The sequence below is a fragment of the Morone saxatilis genome, unplaced genomic scaffold (genome assembly GCF_004916995.1).
Source record: "Morone saxatilis isolate NCDOM2014 unplaced genomic scaffold, NCSU_SB_2.0 Contig21, whole genome shotgun sequence".
NCBI lineage: Eukaryota > Metazoa > Chordata > Actinopteri > Moronidae > Morone > Morone saxatilis.
In genome coordinates this window covers 14024746-14036306 of record NW_023339774.1, presented here as the reverse complement: position 1 = coordinate 14036306, position 11561 = coordinate 14024746, and the positions used below count along the sequence as shown (strand labels likewise).

Genomic DNA, 11561 nt, shown 5'->3' with positions numbered 1-11561 from the left:
GCTGTATGCGCTATTGTGTTGTAAGCGCCTTGACATACCCATAATTCTCTGTTATCTGTGCTGAATATATCCACAGTATACACCGATCAGCCATAACATTATGACCACCTGAGCATGCTGCAGTTTTGGAGATGCTCTGAACCAATCGTCTAGCCATCACAATTTGGCCCTTGTCAAAATCGCCTTAAGTCCTCATGCTTGCCCATTTTTCCTGCTTCTAACACATCAACTTTGGGGACAAAACGCTCACTTGCTGCCTAATATATCCCACCCACTGACAGGTTGAGATAATTGGTGTTATTTACTTCACCTGTCAGTGGTCATAATGTTACGGCTGATCGGTGTAATTTGAAATAATGCGACATCTTCAGCTCTGACTGGTATCAGGCTTTGAGTTTTACCATGTACAGCATTATTTTATGATATTTATTATTTTTCTTTTTAACTCAATGCCACTGAAGTTGAAGATCTGATGGGGAAAAAGCAGAGAGTAATCAGAAACTTGCTGTTTTGCTGCCTGAATATCCCTAATCAGAACAAGAATAGTCAGTAAGTTTAAGTAAAACTTTTGAACATTAGCCAAGAAATCAATTTATATTGGTTTTTTTTTTTTAAAGATCTGAGCTAAAACAGCTCAGTTCAAAATGTACAGACAGCTGACAGCTCTTTAAAGATCGTAGGGACCAATGAAATTACCACTTCTCTGACTTCAGATGCTGAAAGCCGTAATTGACTGGTTCAATCATTGCAATAGCAGAGTGCTGATTGAAGCCTTGTTTGAAGGAAGTTTGACAGAAAACAGGAACAATAACAAGTCTGTCCCTTCACGACCCATCCAGCCAGCATCACATCTGTGTGCACTCGAGTGACATTGACAAAGGCTCTGCTTCACAGTTTTGCTCAGATGCTCAAGCCACAAAACTGACTGAAATGGTTTGTTTCTCTGTGATACTATTCCTGTTTGATGCTGTTACTCGCACTGGTCCATTCAACATGGGGTTTACTTTTACTGAAATTTAAAAGCAGCAAACAACAGCTGCCATGACTTTGAGGTTACTATGAATGTGACAGGATTAAATTGCTTGTAGCACAAGGTACTACCATGAAAACAGGTAAGATTGATATATATGGATTAATTTGGTGGGCAAAATGACTCATTACCAGTAAGTAACGCATCCAAGTGAAGAGGATAGCAAATGAGGTAAAAGATTAAACCATTTCTTTTTTTTCTTTTTATCTCATGACCATGAGGGAAATACCTGAAAACTTACATATGTGGTGTTTCAGTATAGATATTCCATTTGGCCTCTCTTGCAGGTCTCACTCTGTTTCTGTCGGACACAAATGTGCACATACCCACATGCACACCAAAAGACAACAAATTAGCTGTCAGTTTTACTAGCCATGTGACCTCAAAAGCAAAGAGAAGGGAGATAATGATCTTAGGCTAAGGACAACTATACAGACATACACACACGCACATCTGCACGCTTAAACTACACTATCCAAGGACTTCAAGCTCTAGATTGACGGATCAAGGGGGACTGGCATGAAGACAGAGAGGGCTAGATGCGATTATTGCATGACAGGCTTTAGCTGTCTTAAACTGAGTTGATAAACTGTGATGCATGCATAAAATTAAAGTTGCTATGATTAAAATTGTGGCACAGAACTTTACATCCTATATATACCCTCAAATAAATGAAATGAATGTTTTGTTGGTTCATTTATCATTCACTAAAGGGTATTACAGAGCAGTCATCTACATAAAGCCAAGTGACATATTACATATTTATAAAGTAGACACATAATGAAATTGCCTTGCTTGCTTTCACCTTGTAATTGTGCAAGATATACTATACTATACCTAGAGTTGGGGCACAGAAACACACTGACAATGGACACAGTCAAACCAAAGAGGATGCTGCCAATGAATCATTTGAATCACCCAGAATGCTCTCATGCTCTAATTGGGCACCTGCAGCAGATATATATATTGTGTTACAATTCATACAGGTACTGAATGTATTTTTAACATTTATGGGCTTAACTTGACCTTTCCAGTACATCATCCTTCAATAAAGCATTAATTAAGAGTCCCTTTAGGATCTGTGAGAGCTTGCCAGGTTCCTAAATATGGTGGAACACTCCAAGCTACTCAGTGACAGGAGAGAAAATGCAAGCTATCATTTATCCAAAAAATGAGAAATTGCCAAAATCCCCAAACGTTTCATTGAGCACTGATATTATCCAAACACATCTCTAATTGAAAAAAGGTTTGGCAGACCTTTTGTCTCTTAAAAAGACTATAATGCCATAGCATAAATCCTGAGGCAGGTTTAATGGATTCCCCTTAAGCCCTATCATCTTATTTTCTCAAAAGAGAATGCCCTCCTCTTATTATATAAATAATACATTATAACAAGTCCCAAAGTATGCTGATTCATCCTGAGACCACTGACATAGAATAATTAACTAATTGTGAGTTTTCTACAACTACAAAAAAGCATTGTTCCAGAAAGCAGTGATTCCCAGACTTTCAGCAGTTAGTGAGCAAAGCTATTTCGGTCCCTCTCCCTCATGGGCTGATACATTGACTGTGCTCTGATCCCTTTGTCCATCAGAGAGACAGAACATTTTCAGCCTAATGCAACTGGACCCTCGCTAATGACAGCAAATAGCCCTGTCGGCTAGATGACAGCAGCTGAGAACAATACTTAATGTTGACATCACTTGCTATGGGGTTCTATTTCGGGTTTCTTCCATTTATAGGTGTGCTGTTGGAAATTGCTATCTTGCTCCCTCGACAAAGCACATATAAAAGCTTTGGAAGAGGAGGTGACCCTCTGTGCTTGGGAATCACTTCCAATCCCTGCAGACTCTTGCTTGTTTCTCAGCAAGTACCAGCTAACCTCAGAATCCCTTTACAACATGGCACCAAAGAAGATTGAACCAAAGAAACCCGAGCCCAAAAAGCCAGAGCCTAAGAAAGACGCGGCTCCAGCTGCTAAGCCAGCTCCTCCTCCAGAGCCACTGCCTGAGCCACCCAAGGAGCCTGAGTTTGATCCTAAAAGCATCACTCTCGAGTACAGTGCTGACCAGATTGAGGAGTTCAAGGAGGCCTTCACCTTGTTCGACCGCACACCGACTGGAGAAATGAAGATCACATATGCCCAGTGCGGAGATGTGATGCGAGCTCTGGGCCAGAACCCTACTAATGCAGATGTGCTCAAAGTTCTTGGAAAACCACGGCCAGAGGACATGAGCACTAAAATGGTGGATTTTGAGACCTTCTTGCCAATGCTGCAACATATCTCCCGTGCAAAAGATCAAGGCAACTTTGAGGATTTTGTGGAGGGGCTCAGGGTTTTTGACAAGGAGGGCAACGGCACTATCATGGGAGCAGAACTGCGTCATGTGCTGGCAACACTGGGAGAGAGGATGACAGAAGACGAGGTGGACAGACTGATGGCTGGGCAAGAGGATGCCAATGGGTGTATCAACTATGCCTCGTTTGTAAAGCATATTCTCTCTGGGTGAAAGGGACATTTAACCATAAAGACTTAATTGTACCTCTATTTTCTCCACCTTCTGGATCCTTGCTAAACTTTCCTATGTCCATTTAGAGGTGAGCATGTCACTTTGTCTGTGACATTATTTTGCTGTCAAAAGCAGTTAATGTTCAGTGAAAAAATGTTGGCCCCAAGACCTATGATTAGTTCTTTTTAATAAGCAGTCTGAAATATAATGGAATGCCAGTGAGATAAGGATATGGACATCCATAAAGAAAATTCCATTAATAAAAGAAATATGATTACAAACTGCCTCACAAATGTCATTTTAGTATACCCAACATTTAAAATTGAAGAAGAAATGATGATTCATGCAGAATGCTGATAAAAGTGCTCATTTGATGTATTTTCAACTTTTCACATCAACTGTGTTAATGTGATTAGGGAAAAGTATTGTTGGGACAGAAAAAAAAAACAAGCAGGATTTGGCTCAATCTAAAAATAGAACAGATTTGACTCTATTCTACTTTACACAAAGAGCGTTTGAATTAGCGCGTTTATCATTGTGCTTGAGGGGCAGCTGCTGTGGATCAAGATATACATTCTGGACACACACACATACATGCACACACAAATCCACTTCCCTTTGACAACTACAAGACAGGTGTTCCAAGGACAGCCCCTCATCTCTATTGCAGTGCCTGAAAGAACTTTTGTTGCCACTTTAAAGCAAAAATGTTTCACTGTTTTGTAAACAGTATACAAAAAAATATGTCTTCCAAGTAGCGTTTTTCATAATTCGGGAAAGGCACACTGCATTTTGTATATAAGTCCACATGAAAATGTGGCCCTATATTACCATTTATCACTTTAGCAGATCAGTGCATTCATGTGTCATTGATTTTGGAACAGTGGATAAGAATACTCACAAACATCTGCATCCTCCAGACTCTATGAAAAGCTTTACAGCTGCATTAAGCAATTTTTGACCACTAGGGGGATTAGACTGCTACATGTTCAACTTTGAAAGTCAAGTGTGCTCTTTGGCTTGCCATCATTTTGCGCTGAGTAGGTAGCAGACATTTGGCCTGTGCAAATTCATGTAATGGGAATGGCTGACCATGGTTTATATAAGGGTTTGGTGAGAGCTGTTGGAACTCAACCACACGGACCAGTGAGTTTAAAGCAGTTGATAGCTTAAAAAAAACCCTGCAGAGTGGGGTTTTCATTCACAGAGGAGTTGACAGTACTAAAACCTACATCCTGAGAAATCACTTTTTCAATGTCGAAATCAGACATAGAACTGTAAAAAAAACTTACTAGGTTGTTTGTGTAGTTTGGATTTTGAAGTTTAAAGGCAACTGAGGTACAGCAAGTCTCCCCCTGCAAGTTGTAGTCTCAGTTCCAACAATTCTCAGCAGTACTCAGACCTTTCTGTGGTGCAATGCTGTACCATACAGTACAACTCAATCACGCAACAATTAAATTTTATGTCTGCCATGGAGGAAGAGTATAATGTATTAATGTATTGACGCAGGTCAGTTATATAAACCAAAGTGAGAAGGACCTTTGTTTCCTTTTTAGCAGTGGACATGGACAGCATTTACTGGACTCATAACAGCTGCATATAAACTCAGATGGTGAGAAACACACAAACGAAATTACCTTATTAGCTACTAAAAAAACAAACACTAAAAATATCCAAGACATTTGGTGCATCAATTTGGAACAGTGAATTGTGACATTTGTTGCAAAATAAACATATTTTTTCTGCAGGATGGTCTTGATGAGCTTTTAAATCAGTTAATGAATTAAGTAGATCAATTATGCAAAGACTGATTCAAACATTACAGGCAGGAGACAGTTGGTCTCACTTTCAGAACATGAGTTAAATAATAACGTAAACAAAAAAAAAACCCCAAAAAACAAATGACACTTAAATGTAAAGTTAACTTAAATATTCTAGTTTCTGAGATTAAAGAAAATAATCCTACATGAACTCTTAAGTCAGACCACCTCTTACCTGTAGACAACATAGATCTTATCAAATTATTACAAATACATACAACTTGAAATAAACCAGCCTGACCTCCATCAATAGCAGATTTTATTCTTTGATAACTGCCACAACAATAACTGTATGTCCATGTTTCATGGCTCAGTTTCCTAAACTATTTCAGCATTTGCTTTTATATTATTTGTAATTAACTTTTCTGGCTACTTTTCTCATAGCCACAGAGATAATGGATTTGAGGTAGTTATTATTTGCAATTTAACTGTCCACCTGTCCTGCATGGAATATACCCATTATTTTAATGCACTTGGACTGGCAGCATGTTGCTCGAGTATGTTTTTTTAATGTTTTTTTTTTTTCAGTGCATGAACTAGGCATTTGTTTTACCCTTTTCATTTTAGTTTTTGCTCTCTATTGAGGACAGTTCTGTAAAAATACCGCCGTCTCAACAAGTCAGGTCAGTGTAGGGTTGTACCTTTGACAATTTGGGGAGGGGTCACTTATTTTTCTGCAATATTTTGTTTAAAAAAATAACCACTATTTGGTTGCTTATATAATTCTTTACTTGTCATTGTGTATGCTGACTCAACATAAAATCATCAATATCTTACACATGGACAATGTGCATAATGTACGTATAATATTTTCACTTTCAACTGATTATACATATACTATGAAACTGCTTGCAATAATTTCCCCCTTCGAGACCCTAGTTCATTGTTGAAAAACGCGTGCTAAAGTGCCCTCTTGGGAGGAACAAAAACGTGGTGTTATAAGTGCCCTCTTGGGAGCCCAAACGCGTCAAAGTGCCCTCTTAGGTCGCAAAAACGCTGCTAAGTGCCCTCTTGGGAGCGCCAAAACGCATCTAAAGTTCGCCCCCCTTGGGGAGCCCTAAAAAACGTGCTAAAGTGCCCGCTTAAGTGCCCCTCCTTGGGAGGCCAAAACATCGTGCTAAAGTGCCATCCTTGGGAGCCCAAAACTCGCTAAAAGTGTCCATTGGGAGGCAAAAAACGGGTCTAAAGTGCCCTCCTGGTTGGCAAATATACACTAAATTGCCCTTCTTCTAAGTTCGATTATTAGTGGTAGAGATACTATGCATGTTAAGGAGGAGTTACCTCACTACGTCCTTGTGGAATAGCTTTTCACAGAAGCTAGCAAATAAAGTAACTTGTATTCCTTCATGACCATTGCCAGTGTCGGCGTGTGTTCTTCAACTAGTCCCAACATTGAAATCCACACAGTTCTTGTGGGAGCTGATCCTTAACAGCGACTAAACCTGAGGTAGTCTGTCTAGTTAGTTCTGTTTAAGGCTATCAGAATGTGCCATTTGTATATGACATGGATAAAACGGTCTAAGTGCCCCTCCCCCTAACGTTGGTGAGGACCTGCGCTTTATGTGCCGCTTCCTTTTTTTTCTTTCCGCCCTGCCCCTTTGCAAAAAGTCTGTGCACACCACTGTCTTTTTTACTGGTGACAGCTATTGGGGACCAAATAAAAAACAAATAAGCAATTGTTTGTATCCTATGGATATAGTGTAGTGTAATATAATCAGTGCAATACAAGCCTTTCAGCAAAGTACTGATTATGCATTATGCAACTGCAGGAATTACTGAATTGTAGTCACTGATTGGTAGCTTAGCTTAGGTTACTTTATAATTTAGGTTAGCAATTGGTGTTAATTTGTGCCACTTTTGAAGGCTCAATTTTACACAGTGACATGTAAATGAAGTGGAAGTCATTAAGATTATCCTAATACCAAAGCTAAAGTTTCTCAATTAATTAACAATTGAATTTGAATGTGTGATAGCACTTTAAATACCCTGTGCTTAGGAGCTATTTTTGGCTTACTGTAGAAGGAGTAGAAAGATGCAGCTAAATAGCCAGAAGTGGCAGTTAGTCTATGCAGCTGTCAAGTACATGCAAAGGAGCTTCTTAGTGCACTGGGCATCCAGCTCCATACCCGTTTGAGAGGCAGCCAGTAATTTAGACCCATCGTGATTAATCAGCAGCTGTTAGCTTTAAAGTCCTTTGTCAAATATGTGGGGTTCTTGGCTGAGAGGATCCACCAGCTTGTGCACATACGTTTTCATTTTAGTTGTGCGCAGCATTTTCTGTACAAAAGGTGGACACAACATGTTAAATGTTTATTGAGTGTGTCATAGAGGTGATGCCTCTAATTTTCATAGCCATGGTTTATGCCTTTGTTGTTTTTTTAGAGTTCATTATATTAAAATGTCAGATATACAAACTGTTCTCCGCATTGCTTTAGCAGCCCAGGTGGCCGCATAAAACAGGACAGCACACACACACACACTTGCACAGAAATATCAAGTGGCATTTCTCATTTAAAGTGGTAATTTGTGAGATCCTCATATTTTGCCAAGGGCAACATGCGGTGTTTGGTGCCAAGCAGTTATTGCTTTAGCGATCTTGCACTGTACCTTATTTTCAGTGTCAAACTGTGTAATGAGTACTGAGTTGTCCCTTACCAGGAATTTTAATTTTCTGTACTGGTCTCCTCATTGTTGTTCTTCTTCTGCCAGGAAAGCATCACATTCCACTGTGGGAAAGGACTTTTCATGCGCCGTAGATTATCACTTTAGCATCCATTAATAATAGCAAATAGTGAAACAGACATTTATCTTTTTTTCTGCAATATTCTGGGAGCAGGCACATATTCGGTAAAAATATCTAATGTCCAGTTTAACACTGTTTAGCTCAGCAGTTACAAATTACCATGAGAGCAGTGACAAAGATAGATGCCAACCTTGATTATAAAACAAACGAGAGTCAAAGAAGGTGTGCCAAGGTCAAGATCAGCCAGCATCATTCGCTGGCAGTCTATCATTTTTCATGGGAAGCAACAAATTCACCACTCTATTAAGAATAGATGAACTCATTTCATTTACTAAGGAGTCCGGCCGGATTTTGAATTACAAGAACAGGTCTCATTTATGGATGGAAATTGTGTGAGCAAAATCTTTTGTATATGATGAAAAGGAGTCTTCTCCAACCTATAAGCTACAAACCTTATCAACTAACATTGCCCCATACAAGATGAGATTGCTAACTCTGCTCAGTAGGCGAGTATCACTTTAATGTAACACTCCAGCCACAATGTGATTACACGAAACGTAATACACATTTGAGCTCCATTTGAGTCAACAGTTTCAACTCTTCATTTACAGACTAAATAGGTCACACCGATCTTTTGCATTCTTCTCTTAGCTGGCACTAAATTAATAAAAACATCTATGGCTTCACTGGAAAATGAAAGTACTTAGAAATCAATATAGATAACGTTCTTTTGATATGAGCACCATCAACTATTTCCCTTGAAATAGCTTTCAAAAATAATATCCTTACTCTTACGTGCAACAAAGTCATGTTGCTGATTTCTAAAACTTTGTGTACCATTACCATGGAAATCAGCAGCCCCTGAATTGCTGATGCTGTCATTGTGATGCACAACACCAACAAGCTTGTTAGCACTAATGACATTAGTGTGCATGTGTCCTGTTGACTGATGACAGTTAAGTAATCACACTGATGCTGTGCTTAAAAGAAATTACAGTTAAGCTATGTAATGCACCACTTCTTTGGTTTACGCTGATTTTGTCCATAAATTATAGTAGTATTCTCTCCTTAAGCATTTGAGCTCTTAAAACAAAACAATTAGTGGAATAATCAAACATCTGGTATTCTCCTGGGGCGAGTGCATGCAAAATCAAGGTGTTAAGCACATCAATTAAACATTTTATGATTATTTGTTGCAATTTTTCATTTTTAAATCACATCATTCAGGTTGAAACCCGAGTATCACAACTTGAACAATAATGTGAACAAATTTGAAGGACTTTCTATGATTGACGTCTAGTTTTAATTTCTGTTGTTTTAGACAGATACCAACCACATTGTTTGAATGGTTACTAAACGAGAATTTATAACACTTTTTGTGTGATTGTATGTCAATGCAGTCTGTGGCTCTTGGATAAGCCTTTTGTACAATGTCCTTTATAGCATACTGCAGGCAAAGCAAAGCCTCTATAATAAACTGTCTCTATCCTCACAGCTGCTTTCATTACCGTTAATTCAACACATACTGTGTCTTGGGATCAATACTTCTTCACCTTGTGCAGTGTAGGAGCCAGATTAGATGCAGCTCCAAGGGCAATAATGAGGAGTGCTTGAACTTGCCTCTCACAGACTTGTGAGTTATAGTATTTAGACTGATTTGTTTGAGAGAAATCAAGGGCCAGGTGTTTTAGCGTTATAACATTGTGATATTTGCATACAAAGAGAGACAAATTGTCATAAAGGATTCATTTTAATCAATTTGTCCTAAATATGATATGATTCTATATGATTGGATAAACCCATTAGGATTCTAGTTCACAAATGAATGAAAATCTAAGCATCCTCTGTGAGTACTGTATGATTCCTTTTTGGTTTTGTACAGTTTAACTTCAAATTAAAAACAGCAAAATCTTTCGCTTAGTGAAAAATATTAAATTTGTGAAAATATCATTTAGCACCCTGGCCCTCCTCAGGGTGCAAAATAAATTTTGGAAAGTAAATGACAGTAGCCTGGGAACCAATCGCAACCATTTATCTAATATAGGGCAGGTTTTATACAATGACTGTACAGAGGTGCATGACCTTATTGGCTGTTGAGGCAAGATGGCTGCCGCTCTGTGGCACTGTTTCTGTTGCATATTTTTTTCTCATATTCAGTGAGACTCTTAACATTCATATTGCATATAGGGTTTATGTTTGATTTCAACCATGAGTGAGTAAATATGTATAATTCTATAATAGCACTGAAGCGTCTGGGGCAGTGTTCCTCTTCCGTGATTTATGAATTGTATGGTGTTTTGGAATCCTCTCAGATTTCCCTAATGGTTTTCTAAAATATGTCTTAATTAGAGTGTCTCGTTGCATTATAGGATGTTGAGAGGCAACAGAGAACATAATCATCAACCTCGTTTGTCTTATTAAAAGTTCTGGAGTTAACTCTTGAATTTCAGAGATAAAGCTGAAGTTAAGTTAGCGTGGAAAGATCATTCTCGCCATTATGTCTTGGAAATATATTAGGGTGCCTAATGAACCTGTGTGTCATCTTGTAGGCAGCAGCCCCACCACCATTTGTTTTAATTCTGCACTATATGTCTAAAAGCTGAAAACACAACATCTAAATGGTTTAAAATGGTTAAGATCGAGATGCTTATTTGTTTCCAAGAAAAATACAGACTATACAAGGCCACAAGAAGACTATAATGTAAGTCGAATTCCTCTTAGGTAAATCAAGGCCTAAAACAGAGCTACCACTAAGCTGTGTTTCACCTTTAAAAAAATCCTTCATTTGACATTTATTATTCTGGCTGGCCTATAAATAAAAATAATTTCTTAGTGAGGACAGCGCTTTTCTGCCAGTTCCATGCCTACCCATAGGGAAGGTGAGCCCTTGCCTAAACCTCCAGAGATGTCTCCTTTGCCATCCTCAGCAGCATGAGGCTATTATTTTTCTGTAGTCTGTGCTCCTCGACAAGGAGTCAAGCTGACAGTCACAGTGGAACTTAAAATCTCAGCAACTCCTGTCAGAAGAACATAAGCAAAATACCAGTCCGACTTGTTGGTCTGAAGTTCTTCTATCCAAATATCGATTCAAGATTTTCTTGTATTTTCAATCCTTTTCATTCTATAAAAGAATGTGTCATTTATAGTTGTTTGGTAGAATGCTGTAGAAAAATACAAAACAGACTGAAAGAGGGTTCAACCATGTTAAAAATATCCCTAGTTGGATTCTCTCAACATCTTAACAGTTGGATGCGGTGTGGAAATGTAGTAGAATAACACAACCTTGCAGAAAATGGTGTAAAATAATCGGCCTTACTTATTCAGAACATTTTTTGAATGTAACATTCATACTAAACAAACAATATCAGTATAATCCTTCTTATTTAACTGGGAATACTTGAGTTTTTTTTTTTTTACAGCTTTCAAAAAGTGCTTGGACATGTTGTGAACAATAACAT

The 11561-nt window shown here is 38.4% G+C and overlaps 1 protein-coding gene across 1 annotated transcript; it reads left to right on the top strand.

Moving 5' to 3' along the window:
- Positions 1-2833: 2833 nt before the first annotated feature.
- LOC118333076 (myosin light chain 4-like) lies at positions 2834-3821 on the top strand. The gene has a single exon (XM_035668581.1). It carries the CDS (start codon positions 2932-2934, stop codon positions 3538-3540), a length of 609 nt encoding a protein of 202 aa, XP_035524474.1. The 5' UTR covers positions 2834-2931; the 3' UTR covers positions 3541-3821.
- Positions 3822-11561: the final 7740 nt, after the last annotated feature.